Source organism: Jaculus jaculus, chromosome 3 (genome assembly GCF_020740685.1).
Source record: "Jaculus jaculus isolate mJacJac1 chromosome 3, mJacJac1.mat.Y.cur, whole genome shotgun sequence".
Classification (NCBI taxonomy): domain Eukaryota; kingdom Metazoa; phylum Chordata; class Mammalia; order Rodentia; family Dipodidae; genus Jaculus; species Jaculus jaculus.
In genome coordinates this window covers 127,051,715-127,066,677 of record NC_059104.1, presented here as the reverse complement: position 1 = coordinate 127,066,677, position 14,963 = coordinate 127,051,715, and the positions used below count along the sequence as shown (strand labels likewise).

General features: G+C 38.6%; 1 protein-coding gene across 2 annotated transcripts in view; it reads right to left on the bottom strand.

The window, feature by feature from the left end:
* Positions 1-274: 274 nt before the first annotated feature.
* Positions 275-14,963, bottom strand: part of Oca2 (OCA2 melanosomal transmembrane protein) — a 263,060-nt gene continuing 248,371 nt past the window's right edge. For both annotated transcript variants that reach the window (XM_004661944.2, XM_045146469.1), the window contains one exon: positions 275-805. In XM_004661944.2, coding sequence (XP_004662001.2) covers positions 721-805 — 85 coding nt within the window. In that variant the 3' untranslated portion in view covers positions 275-720. The remainder of the gene's footprint in view (positions 806-14,963) is intronic.

The window sequence follows — 14,963 nt, the reverse complement described above, 5'->3', positions numbered from 1 at the left end:
ACCACTCTCCTGTGTAATTGATGGAACTACCACACATCACTCTCAAAATGGAAGATTATTATTCTAGACTTTTAAATATATAAACTTATTTAAAAGACATTTAGGGTTTCCTGTAAGTCAAATTTCTAGACTTTTAAATAATAACTTTAAAACTCCATGGAAAAATAAGTGAACAAAATGCAATTTGACATAATCTACTAAAAACACAAGAAATGAATAAATTCAAAACCTTTGTCAAGGAACATTTTATTTTTCAAATATACAAAATGTTGCCTTAGCAGCGATATACCTCTTCCCAGAAAGAGTGTATTTTCAAAGGTTGTGTCATCTGAATGCTGATTATTTTAACATGAAAAATGATTACATGGAAAAAAACTGTAATCTCAGGAGGAGTGACAATAAAAGAGCAAAAGCTATTTTGGGTGGGTTTGAGTCTTTTCCTACATAGACATACAGGAAATACTTTTGGAATACAAATATTCTGCAATAGGAATATCTTGGTAAGTTAACTTGTATTTCTCATGGTTGTCCCCAGGGATAAAGGACACAGGATTCTGCAACTTCTCAATATTCATGTGAATAGCACTGTGACCATCAATGTGCTGATCCAGGGCACTCCTCAGTGAGTACCTTTTCTTCTCCAGAGGAATTTTGGAGTAGCTCTTGGACTGATACTCATGGTGAATCAAGTTCCCTTAGTCTTCAAATGCTGGGTATCTATTAATTCCATCCCACCACAACATGAGCAACAAGGAGATAGCACATACCAACAGTGCAGGATACGACCATCATGGGGAAGCCCAGCCTGAAATACAGAGAGAAATGGTTAGAGTATAGGGTTTCTGCAAAGAACTGACAGATATGGATTCTTTATTATGTCATGTTATTGCAAATGAATATGACCTAAGGTCTTTATATAGGCACAAGTTGGTCGTTCACACATACTCTGAACTAGGATACTATTTAAGTTTCTGGAGCTAGGGATACAGGTTAGTGGTAGAGCAAGTGCCTAGTGCTGACCTTAATCCCTAGCAACACACACACACACACACACACACACACACACACACACGCACACACACACACACACACACACACACACACACTCACACACACCACCCTGGATATTTATTTCAGCAGTGTCAAGTTGTAATTATCATTCTATGAAGATTTTCCACAAAGGCCATATTTGTATCAACTCCGTTGTAGTTATATTCATGCTTCTGGAATCAAACATCTGACCAAAAGCACCTGATGGGAGGAAAGAGCTTATTTTGGCTTAGAGTCTTGAGGGAAAGCTTCATGATGACAAGGAAAAGCATTTCATGAGCAGAGGCTTGACATCACCTCTGCTATAACAGATAGAAGATAGTAGCAAGAGTGAGCCAAGCTCTGGAAAGGTGGTACTGGCTATAACACCCCCCAAACCTGCCTCTAGAAGCACACCTTCTAAGCCTTCACCTCCCAAACTGCCACCAGCTGGGGACCAAGTATTCAGAACATATGAGTTTATGTGAGACATCTAATTTAAGACTCCACAAACTCCTAAAATCCTTCTCACTTAAAGTTATGGGAGATTGAAACATAAGATTGAAAACTTAAATCCTCCTTGTGCCTAAGGATGGGATGAGAGCATGGGATTCTCGTCTGCATATGGTGATGTATGAGCTGTGGGTAGACTTACACATTTTTATGAAGACTGTTATAAGGGCTCACAAGTTCTCACCCATTAATCCCTTAGAACATTATATGGCACATACAAGCCTTCAAAAAATGCTAGCCACTGAACAGTGCTGCCCCAAACACACGTGGGCAGAACTGGAAAGCACACAATGCCACAAAGTGAGAATGGATGGCAACATAAAATGTACTTGACAGAGGAGAATTTATGCAACTGCATGTAAAGGTTTATTGGAGAAGAGAATGTAAGTGTTTTACTCTCCAAAAGCAGTGTATAGGCTTCTAGTTCTGAAATGAGATGAAATAGATGCATTTTTCCTGCCCCTCCTCCCAAGCACTGCTTAGAAGCCCAGGTGCTATGCATAAAAGAAATGAAAGAAGAGTGCAGGTGAAGAGAAAGCAGACCAGCATTTACTCTGGGACCCTGAATGGTATATTGGTGAGGTTCCTTTTGATGTCCCCTCAAATATCCTGGTGGGAAGCTGGCAAGTGGGAAACTCAATGGAAAGCAAACCCACAAAAGCAAAAGGGCCCCAGGAAAAGCTTGTTATCCAGCCAAAAGACCTGCAAGGGGAAAGCATAGCCAGACACAATCTTGTATGTAGTAACTGCCCAGCTCTAGGCAAATACCTCAGGGAAGTTTTAGAAGCCTATACTCTGCCTCCACCCGTTGGCAGGGTCCCCATGCTCAAACTGTGCCAAACTACCTCTCCCAAAGTATTTGCCAGTGAAAAGATGTGGGGAGCCTGGACTTTCATCCCTATCTGGAGGGGAAGAAGTTCATGAGTCTTCCTTGTTCCACAAGAGAACTGGCAAGAAGAAAGGTTTTCACAACCTTTCAGCTGCAACAAGGTCATACCGCACCCCTCCCCACCTTCTGCCAACAAAGTCAGCTGGCCTGGGGATAAAGACCCTACACTGCACCTTGTTGTGACTGGGGAAGACTGTGGGGAGAAGATGCCCACTCATCACTGTGCAATAGGGTTCCCTCAGTAGCAGCAGAGTTTCAGTAGAAAAACTGGACTTCCAATTCCATTATTCTCTTCCCACCCAGCACAGAATTGAGAACATTCTCAATCAGAAGGTCTAGGTAAATCACAGACAGCACTGATAATCCACAGGCTGTGACAAAATGCTTTACTTTGAATAACAAAAATGCCAAAATGGGAGTGATATGGATACTGAATCATCTACTGAACATTTCTAAACAGCTGTCATCAAAACTGCTCAGGGGCTGGGAAGATGGATCCATGGTTAAAGGTACTTGTCTGCAAATCCTGCCAGCCCGGGTTCAATTCCCAAGCCACCCATGTAAGCCAGACTCATGAAGCGATACATCTGGTATTCGAATGAAAATGTTACAACTTAAAATGGAATAAATTAATGAAAGCCTAACTAGATGGGCACAATAACATAAAGAAGAGTATGAAGGACAGACTCAATGAACTTAAAGATACCTAGAAAATAGTATCAAAAAACAACCATATAAACATCAGAGAAAAAGTAAAGAAAATTACAAAATAATCTAGGGTATTGCCATGGCTCTTTGCTGACCACTAGCACAGAAAGGTGAACCCTATTGTCAAAGTTATCACACCAGATGGGTTCAGGACATGAAAAAAAGTTAAGCTGGAGCTGACACAGCCATCATTCTGTTACAGCTTCTCTCCCTGATGCATCAATGATAGTTAAATGTTGTGGGGAAAGGAGTCATTCTCTTCAATTGCATACCCACTAGAAAGAGATGAAAAGAAGTACTAAGATTGAGGGGCATAAAGGAGGGCAAGGTGGGATACATATGATCAAAATGCAATATGTAGGTCATCCTGCTAGCTAGCTTTTATAATGCCTGAAGGTGCTATGCAGGCTGCTGGCAGAGAAAAAGCATCTATATTATTACCCGATGATCGAACCTACATTCTACAATACTGACTGTCTAGGCAAGATGTGCTCTCTCAAATGCAGCATGAAGGTTATGGAGATAACCAACATCTCTCTGATTAGATCTGAGGCTTGCTCCGCAAGAGGAAATACATGCCTTCACTGAAAACCAGATCAAAAGTCTATGGTTGGGGAGAATGTAATCCCTAAGGAAGAATTTAGTGTTGCTGTGTTGCTTAATGGGTATGTTTTTAAACTGCTTCTTAAATACTTATCTTTATAACCACTGATTAGTTCTGCTCTCAATTCCAATCAGAAAAGTTCCTCTTTATTGATAGCAGAAGGTGGTAAATGCAGAGAATCATAAGTGCTCAAGTGCTGAATAGTGACCAATGAGTGCTAATCTAAAGGAGGCATACCTATCATCCCCTCAGAACTCAGGGAAAATCGCAGATGTGGGATGGAAAGAAGGAAGCAGCTGGAAGACAGGGAGGAGTACTGTGGAACTCTGGCATCCAGACATGACAAGTTCTCTACACTCACAAACTCATACCAGATATGGCCAACTGCCCAAGACCTGCAGTCATGTGCTTTCTCTTTTAGGTTCCTTTTGCTATTAATGGTGTTTTCATAACAGGTTCCTTTTGCTACTCATGGTGTTTTCATATGTAGTGTCCTCTTTTCAATATCTTAATGTTATCGTGGTGTTCTTTCACTTCCTGGGCTAGGTTTATTTCTAGGTAACTGATTTTTTTTAAATTTTTTTGAGATAATGTGAATATGTTTTTTTCTCCTTATTTTTTCTTTAAAAATTCACTATGGGTATATACAAAAGCTACAGATTTTTGTATGTTGACTATGAATCCCTCAAGTTTACTATGTCTGTTAGGTCTAGGAGTTTTCTAGTAGATTCTATAGGAACTGTTGAAAATATAGAATCATGTAATCCACAATTAGGTATATTTTGATTTCTTTCTTATTGTCCCTTTTTATGTCTTATCTTCTTAGTCTAGCTAGGATTTCCAGCACTGTATTGAGCAGAAGTGGGGAGAGTGGATATCTTTGTCTCATCCCCAATTTATAATCAATGTTCTCAGTTTTTCTCCATTTAATATCATGTTGACTATAACCTTTATTAGTTTGAAGAATATTATGTCTATTTGAACTATCTAGACAACTTTCATCATGAAGGCATATTGAACTTCGTGAGGTACCTTTCTTCACCTACTGAGATGATATTGTGATTTCTTTCCTCAAGTTTTTTAAAAGATACATTGCATATTTGGCTTATTTAAACAACCTTGTACTCCCTATGAAGCCCACTTATGTTTGGAATCAGCTGGTTGTTTTTCTAGACCCTTAAAGTGCATCATTAGGCTATTTCTCCCCTTAACTGTCCCTCCCCGCAACCTCAGGCTGATTATTTGATATGTCCATGATTTTTTAAAAATATGAGCACTTATAGTTCTAACCTTTCGTCTTAAGACTGTTTTAGCTGTGCCCCAAAGGTTCTGAAAGGTTATCTATCATTTTCATTTGTTTGTAGGAACTTTTAAATTTCCTCTCTGATTTCTTCTATGACACACTCTTCATTCAAAAATAGGTTGCTTATTCTCCAAGAATTTGTGCAGTTTCTGTAGTCTCTCTTACTTTTGGTTTCTATGTTTATTCCACTGTTGTCTGATGGGATGCAAGCAATTATCTAGTTTTTCTTATAGTCATTACAAGCCACCAGATAAGGAGGAGAACTTTGGGGCACTGTCCTCTGGACATGAGCTGACCAGTGTATTGATGATCTCACAGTGGAGGTCACTGCATGATCAACAATTTGACGTAGAAAATAGAGAAGGATCAAAAAAGTGAGACATCCAAACAGAAGCACTAGCTCAAAAGAGCACGGGCTCATTAGAATAGGGATGTAGGAGGGGGACAAAAGATAGTAATAGGGGGGGAATATGATTAAATTATAGTATTTTCATGTATTAAAATCCTCAATAAAAATAATAAATAATATAGCGATTTCAACTTCCATTGCAAAAGAGTTGATAGTGGGGAACATGCTGTGTTCAATTCATTTCCCCATATTCTTTGTGGTTCTTTGTTGTATCCTACACGATTGTGTAAATGGATGTTTCAAACAATTTTACCCCTTCCTCTTTTTCCATCTCCAGTTGACTCTTTGTTTTGTTTGTTGTGGATCCTTCTTGGGGACACCTTCCTTGGGTAGCATTTTTCCCTGGGTCTGGGTTTTAGTGGTAAGAGACCTCTTCTCCTGAGCTGCATCCTGATTAAGTTCACACAGAGACAGCTGATGTGGACCCTGTGATGGGGCGATTGAGGCTGTGCATTGTCCAAGGACAGCTGGGGTTTTGGGGAGATAGCAGTAGCCCATCTGGGAATGTGGGTTCCTGTATCCTCCAGGACCCAGCCAAGGTTCCCCCAAAGACATCCCAGGCAACTGTGGAGACCAAGGTTGTGCACGCGTGTAATCACTCCTGGGAGTCAGTTTTAGTGAGCAGCTCTTGTTTTATTGTCAGGGAAATGGATTTATAAGCAATTGAAGGTGAGGAGAAGACCCTAAGGGGATTAGTAGGTTTAAATGTTACTAGCCTAAACTGGGCATGATGGCGCACAACTTTAATCTCAGCACTCGGGAGGCAGAGGTAGGAGGATCGCCATGAGTTTGAGGCCACCCTGAGACTCCTTCGTGAATTCCAGGTCAGCCTGGGCTACAATGAGACACTACCTCAAAAAAAAAAAAAAAAAAAAAGTTGCTAGCCTATGCCTAATATGGGGACATTCATTCCAGCATGTAGGCAATGGTAAAGGGAAGGTATGCAAAGGTGCTGGCTGATACCATATAAGGAGTTTCCTAGACAACTGGCCAAAGGCCACAGGGCTATGGGCAAAGCCTAAGTCTTATCTGAATGTCCAGATATCCTGTGCTTGGAGAGGGAGTGGCCTTCCTTCCTGATGATCTCAGGTCCAAGATTTTGTCTGGGGGTCCAGGCTCACTGCAACCCCCAAGAATGGGGGGAGGATCCTGGCTCACCACAACCCCCAAGAATGGGGGGAGGATCCTGGCTCACCACAACCCCCAAGAATGGGGGGAGGAGCTCCCCTGCTGGTCTGGTCCCAGATATAACCAGCAGCGAGTCAGGCTGCTGCAACCCTTCCATAGCCTGGGGCTTTGGCATCAGACAGCTTAGGTTTGCTTTAACCCAGAGGCCTATCTATGTCTGACATGGGAAGTGCTGTGATTTCATTGGCATGCCCAAGATGGGCAGGCCCACAGTTGCATTAGTCACTGGGCATCCTCTTATGCTTGAATGTTACCAGTGGTGTTTATTGTGGAAATGTCTGGATTGTTCAAGGTGCCCTTGTTCTACCTTTCCATGACACTGCTACATGTCTAGGACATGGTTATGTCACATGCTAGATCCACTGTCAGTAGGAAACCATGTGCTAGTCACTGTTTAAAGTCTTCTGGTAAAACAGCCTCCTCAGGCCATTTGTGTCCCCAGCTATCAGCCTGGCTACAGCTGCTGCAGGTGCAGCGAGAACATAGGGAGCTCGTTGTCATGGAGATTAAGTGCTTGCCAACCTGTCAGTTGTGGAGCTGGCAATGGCAGTTCACTGGGCAATAGACCTTCCTTGAACCCTCTTTTTCTATATTTATGTTTTTCCACTCCCTAAAACATGACATCTACTCTGTTATCTTACCAATTCCTCTGGAGTCAATTTATAAAAGGCCTTATAAGCAACTGTAGTCTATAATAAATTCACTTCAACTATAATGGCATAGATTGACTACAAGTTAAAAGCTATAATAAGAGAAGCTATGCAACATTAATCAGAAGAGAAGGGCTGGCTATATTAATATCACGTAAAGTATAGTACAGAGCAAAGAAAATTTAGAAGGCACAGGGCACTGCATATTAATAGATCAATCTGTCAAAAGAACATTTTAATGCTAAATATGTGTTTACCAAAAAACTGCAAAAAATAAAACATTAAACAAATATGGATGCAGCCAATAGGTGTAAGCAGCAAGTGCACATGTGGACTATAGATTGACAAAGCCACAATAACACATGAGGTGTCTCTATTCCCCTTTGACAACTGATGGAACAACCAAAATGAAATTCAGCAAGAATTCAAAACTCAGTATTATCTAACAGTAGGATCTTTCATGTTTTACACAGCATTCTACCCAACAGCAGCAGGATGAACATTTTTTTGAGAAACTAAAAACTATCTGTCCAGATAGACCATATTCTGAGCCATAAAATAAACCTCTTCAGATGTAAAATAATCAAAATTATAAATAAGTTGTTACCTGTATGCAACTAAACTAGAAGCTACAAACAGAAAATTAATAATGAAAGCCCAGGCAATTTAAAATTAATCATACTTCTACATATTTTCTATTTCAAAGATACCGTACAGGAACTTTTTTTAAATATGTAAAACTGAATGAAAATGGAAGCATGTCACATGTTGAAGGAACATTCACAATATTGAATGTTCATATTGATAAAATATCTCAAATCAATAACTTAAGCTCCCTCATTAAGGAAATGGAAAAAGCTTTAAAAAATAAACCCAAACCACACAAAAAGAAAAAAATAATGAAAACGAGAACATCTATCTATGAAACAGAAAACAGAAAAAAAATCAATGCAATCAAGAGCTGGCTTCTGAAAGATCAGTGAAATTAATCAACTACTGAAAAGACTGACCAAGCAAAAAAGAAAAAAATGCATCACCACTGTCAGAAAAACAAGGTTATTACTACACACCCTACAGGCATCAAAAGGATAAAGGGGATACAACTAACAACTTTGCACATAGTAAAATTAGGACAAGAATGAAATAATTTAAATTACTCTGTATCTGTTTTTTTTTTAATTTTTTTTTAATTTATTTATTTGAGAGAGACAGACACACAGAGAGAAAGACAGATAGAGGGAGAGAGAGAGAATGGGCGCGCCAGGGCTTCCAGCCTCTGCAAACGAACTCCAGATGCGTGCGCCCCCTTGTGCATCCGGCTAACGTGGGACCTGGGGAACCGAGCCTCGAACCGGGGTCCTTAGGCTTCACAGGCAAGCGCTTAACCGCTAAGCCATCTCTCCAGCCCGTGTATCTGTTTTAAAATTTACATTTTTTTAAATTTTTTATTAACATTTTCCATGATTATAAAATATATCCCATGGTAATTCCCTCCCTCCCCACCCCCACAATTTCCCATTTGAAATTCCATTCTCCATCATATTACCTCCCCATTACAATCATTGTAATTACATATATACAATATCAACCTATTAAGTATCCTCCTCCCTTCCTTTCTCTACCTTTTATTTTCCCTGCAAAAAGGGAAAGAAGAGCAAAAACCATAAGACTTCTCTTTTGTGAATTATATCAAAAAGTTAAAGAACACCAATTATACAAAAGTATTTCAAACAAAAGGAAGAGGAATGAACATCATTTTTCAATTCATTTTGTGAGCCTAGTATTACCTCAACCCAATAAAGAAGTTTAGAGAAGAAAATAAATAAAAAACACTATAGTTGTACCATACTGTCAGACTGAATGCTTCCAGGCAAAGTTCTTATCAACCTTATCCAGCACACAAAAAAAGGTTTATCCAGTGTAATTGCTAAGGGAAAAGAAATACACATAGAAAAAGAAGAATTTGACTCCACTTATTTGCAGACAGCATAGCTTATATTAAAAAAAAAAAAAAAAAGCAAGAAACCTACATAAAAGCAAAAACTACAGGAAAACTTACAAAACCAACCAGGAAATAACTTCAGTAGTACTATAACAATATTCAAATAACAATTTATATGCATTACTAATAGATACATAGAAATTGAGATTAAAAGCTAAATACCAGGACTAGGAAGATAACACAGTCTATAAAAAGAGGACCTAAATCCAGACCCTAGAACACACCTTAAAATAGCTGGGCATGGTGGCAAGCTTATAGTTCCAGTACTATGGAGGTAGAGATAAGTGTCTCAGGTTAACTGACCAGACAGTCTAGCTTACATGACAAGATCAAGTCCATGAGAGACTCTAACCTTATAAAAGGTAAATAGTATTTACTGAATAACACCCATGGACCTCTGGTCTGAACACACACACACACCTCCCATACCTCCCACACCTCACACAAACACATATTCACAAAAGCTTATTCCCAATTACAATTCCTCCATGGAAATTCAGTACTGAGTGTTAGTATCATGCTGTTTATGTTACTATGTCTTTGCTGTAGTCATGTACGGGGATTACTCCTTCTGCATAGGTCTTTGACTACTCAGGATCTCATGTGTTCCCATATAAATTTTTAGATTGATTTTTCTAGTACTGTAAAGAATGTCTGGAATTTTGGTGGATATTATAAATAATCTATCAATCACTTTGAAAATTGTGAGTTGAGCTTCTATTGTCAATCTGATCAGTTCAGGAATCACGTCTGAAGCATACTGTTTGGGCAGAACTCTGAAGGAGTTTCTTCTCTGGGATGAATCAAATTTGATCACAGTGAATAATCAGTTGATATGTTTATGCATGTGAAGTAGGACAGAGGACCAAGATATAAACCAGCATAGATATTGCCACTTGATCTTTCTTTTACAATGATGAAAAAAATATCCACCGGAAAGCAGACTGTCTTCAACAAGTGGTTCTTGGGAAACTGGATATCCAAATGTAGAAGAATCAAAGAAAATTTCTATCTCTCATCCTACACAATAGATCAAAGATATTAATGTAAGACCTGAAACTCTGATACTGTTAGAGGAAAACATAGGGAAAATGCTTCAAGATAGATATAAACAACTATTTTCTCAATAGGAGTCCTCTAGTCACTCAGAAAAAAATGCCAATAATTGACAAATGGGACTGTAGCATGTCAAGTGTGAAATGTTCTGACAGGCTCATGTGTTTAAATATGGCCCCCAGCTGGTGGCATTGTGGAAACTTTAAAGGGTATAGCTTTGTTGGAGGAAGTAGTTCATTTGGGATGGGTCCTAAGGTTTAATGCCCCGGCCCCACTTCCTGTCCACTCTCTTACTAACTGCACACAAGTGGCCTCAAAGTTCTACTACTATCTTCCTCACCATGATGGAATGTACCCCTTCTTAAACTATAAGCCAAAATAAACACTGCCTCCTTTATGTTGCTTCTTGTAAAATATTCAGTTAGAGAAATGTGAAAAAATTCTAATGCAATGATCTAATGAAATTAAAAGGCTTCTGTACCAAAAGGGAAACAATAACTCAAATGAAAAGAAAGCCTACAAAATGGGGGGAAATGCTTACCAGCTGTGCTTCTAACAGAAGATTTAATACTAGAATATAAAAAGAATAAAAAAGTAACTAAGAAATCAGATAATATATTAGCTAATAAAATAAGTAGTTCTCAAAAGATGAAAAACAAATGGCCAATAAATATTTGAAAAAATGTTCAACATTTCCAGCCATCAGAAATGCAAATTAAAATTACATCTTATCCCAATCAGAACAGCAGTCATCAAGAAAACAAATCACAAGAAAGTTTCTGTTGGGAATATAAACTAGTCTAGATACTATGGAAAACAGTATGGAGATTTTATTTAAAAAAATACATAATAAAATAAAAATAGATCTGCCATATGACTCAGCTATACTACTCCTTAACATTTGCCCAATGACTCTAAATCAATATTTCACAGAGATGCTTGCATCAATGTTTATTGTAGCATTATTCATAATAGCTAGGTTATGGAACCAACCTACGTACCTAACAATAAAGAATGATATAGGACTGGAGAGATGGCTTAGTGGTTTACTTGCCTGTGAAGCCTAAGGACCCCGGTTCGAGGCTCGGTTCCCCAGGTCCCACGTTAGCCAGATGCACAAGGGGACGCATGCATCTGGTGTTCGTTTGCAGTGGCTGGAAGCCCTGGCATGCCCATTCTCTCTCTCTCTCTGTCTTTCTCCCTGTGTCTGTCACTCTCAAATAAATAAATAAAAAATGAACAAAAAAATTTTTTAAAAAAAGAATGATATAGACAGCAGAATTATCTTTCAAAATTAATGGAAAAATATTTTAAGATGATACCAATTAAAGTATTACATGGCAACCAAACTAGTATTGTGGAAAATTCTGTATACTATTTAGAAAGGAAGAAGAAAAATGGTCTCATCCATAAGAATACATGCAAAAGTATCCACAAAGAAAGAAAAACAATCAAGGAAGGTCTGGATATGAACCAATTTTTAGGTCAGGATGGGCTCCCAAAAATGATGTTACCAAGGACAGCAGGATGGTAACAGACATAAGGAAGTAGGTTCTCCACATTCCTCAAGAAACCACCCAGCCATTATCTCTTCCTTGCCTAACAATGCCCCCTAGGCCATGATTTCCTGTCCCCTTATCTTGTAAGTCACCTGGCCACTGTTCTGGTGTCACACTCTGGCTATCTTATATCTCCTCTGAAGAAACCTTTTGTTATTCAACTTTTCCCTTCCTCACCTTTCCTCAACTGAAGAGCCCTATATTGCACACTATCTGGAATCTCAGGTTGGCTGTGCTCTACTCTTGAGAATCAGTGCTAACAGCTTGTGCTTTTCCCAAATAAAAGCTTTCATCTTTGCCTCAGAGTGGTTTGCATGGTCTCAGTCACTCCCAAGCCTTACATCAATCATGTCTAATGGAGCAAACCAGGAAGCACTCAAAACTAACAGAATTCAAAAGAAATACCAATGACACAGCCAACCAGAAAATCACTCAGTACAATCATAGCAAAGACCGTCTCAATAATAACTTTAAATGTAAATGGCCTCTACTCACCAATAAAAAGATACAGACTAACTGAATGGATTAAAAAACAAGATCCAACTGTCTGTTGTCTCTAAGAAACACATCTAGCTGACAAAGACCTTTACAAACTGGCATTAAAGGATGGAAATAAACCTGCTAAGCAAACAGAAACTATGAACAAACTAAGATAGATATTCTTATATCTAATAAAGTAGACTTCAAACCAAAGCTACCCAAAAGAGACAAATAGGGCCACTGCAAACTAATAAAGGAAAAAATTCATCAAGAAGAGATTAAAAGTATAAACACTTATGAATAAATTATTATGTACTGAAGCTCCAGATTTCATAAAACAAACACTAATTTGAATAAAAAGTCACATATGTCCTGACACAATAAGAGTGTGAACCTTTAATGCCTCATGCATGTATTTAGACAGGCCCCTCAAAACTAAAAATCAGCAAAGGTATTTCAGAGCTTAATTATACCACAGACCAACTGGATTCAACAGGTTTCTATAGAATATTTCATCCAGGAGACTTCTTGGTGGTTCATGGAAGCATCTCTAAAATTGACTACATCATAGATAATAAAGCAAACCTTAATGAATACAAAATATCAAGATAATGTCTTGTTTACTATCACATCACAGGGGAATGAACTAGAAATTAATAGCAAGGGAAACTTTAGAAACCATGTAAAAACTTGGAGACTAAACAATATACTATTGGTTGAACAGTGGATCCCTGAGGAAATCATAGATGAAGAAAAAAATATTCTAAACTAATTCAAATGGTACCACAATATACCATTGCTTCTGGAACATATTCAAGGCAGTCCAAATAGCAAATTTTATAACCATAAGTGCCCACATTAATAGCGTAATGATGCAACCTTATCTAAGGGACTAGAAAACAAGAAGCCAATTCCAAATCCAGTAGATGGCAAAAAGCAAGGAAGTTTAGGGTGGAAATTAATGAAATAGACACTAAAATAACAATACACAGAACCAACTAAAGAGTTGGTAATTAACAAGATGACAACCTATTGCTATGGTTAAAGTCTTTTTGTTTGTTTAAATTACAGATTTATTTTCTTGATTTCCCTCTTAGTCCTGCAAGCATTGGGTTAGCATAAGAAGCTGAACTTGATCACCAGCTCTTTTGAAGAATAGTGGGTGGTACACAATCACCCTGAAGAACAGTCCAGGAATTCCAGAACTTGGTGACACTGTCAGTAACCTACACATGTTCATAGAAAAGTTTACCAAATATCCCATTTAATGTAAACAAGGCAGGCGGCCAACAAGTATTACAGTAACACTATTTTACAGGGCCCAGAAGTCTGATTATCTATCATGTTTTAACATAGCAAGTGTCACAATGACATACATATTTTGACTCCCTATACAAGTTAAGTTTTGTTGTCAACTTGATCTGGTTAGGAATCCACAGACATTCCCCTTGAATGGGTCTCTGAGGTTGCTTCCAGGGAGGATTAACTGAAGGAGGCAGTCTTTCACCCAGAGTGGGTGGCCCCTCTTAGAGAGGCCTTGCTCTAAGGAAGCTCTGGGAGAAAAGAATCCCTTCCTCCCAAATGGCTGCTGGTGCTGCTTGCTGTCTTACGGCATGGACTGAAGACCAGCGTCTCTCCAGGAAGCCTCCAGGCCTTCAATGCTGGATGGGACTGCTGAGACATCCAGCCTCAAGGACTGAGAAACCATCAGGTTTCTTTACTCTCAGGCTTAGCTAATCCAATAAATTCTCTTTTAATGCAACTCATTCCATTTGTTCTGTTCTTCTAGAGAACCCTCATGGAACTACTAACCAAACTAAGAAAAAGAGAGAGAGAGAGAGAGAGAGAGAGAGAGAGAGGGAGGGAGAGAGAGAGAGAGAGAGAGAGAGAGAGAGAGAGAAGACCCAAATAAACAAAATTAACAATGAAAATAGAGTTGCTACAACAGATGCCAATGAAATTCAGAAGATTATTAGGGAATGCTATGAAATTTTATACTCCAAAACAATGGAAAACCTACATGATATGGATAAATTTCTAAATGTATATGTCCTACCAGAATTGAACAGAAGATATAATATAAACATCCCCATAATGAGCCATGAAATTAAAGCAGTAGTTAAAAGTCATTATACACAGAAAAACCCAAGACCATGAGGATATATAGATGAATTCTATCAAGCTTGGAAGGAAGAAATAATATTAATACTTTTCAAACTGTACCACAAAATTGAGAAGGAAAGAATAGTACCAAACTCATTCTATAATGCCAGTATTATTTTGATAACAAAATCATATAAAGAAACAACAAAAGAATTACAAACTGGGCTGGAGAGATGGGTCAACCATTAAGGCACTTGACTGTGATACCTAATGATCCAGGTACAGTTCCCCAGTGCTCACATAAAACCAGATATGAAAATGTTGTATACATCTGGAGTTCATCTGCAGTGGCTAGAGGGTCTGGCATACCCATTGTCTCTCACTATCTCTCTCTTTCTCTATCTCTATCTCCCTCCTCTTGTGTGTGTGGTAGTTAGAATAGATGGCTCCCAAAATGTTCAGTGCTTTAT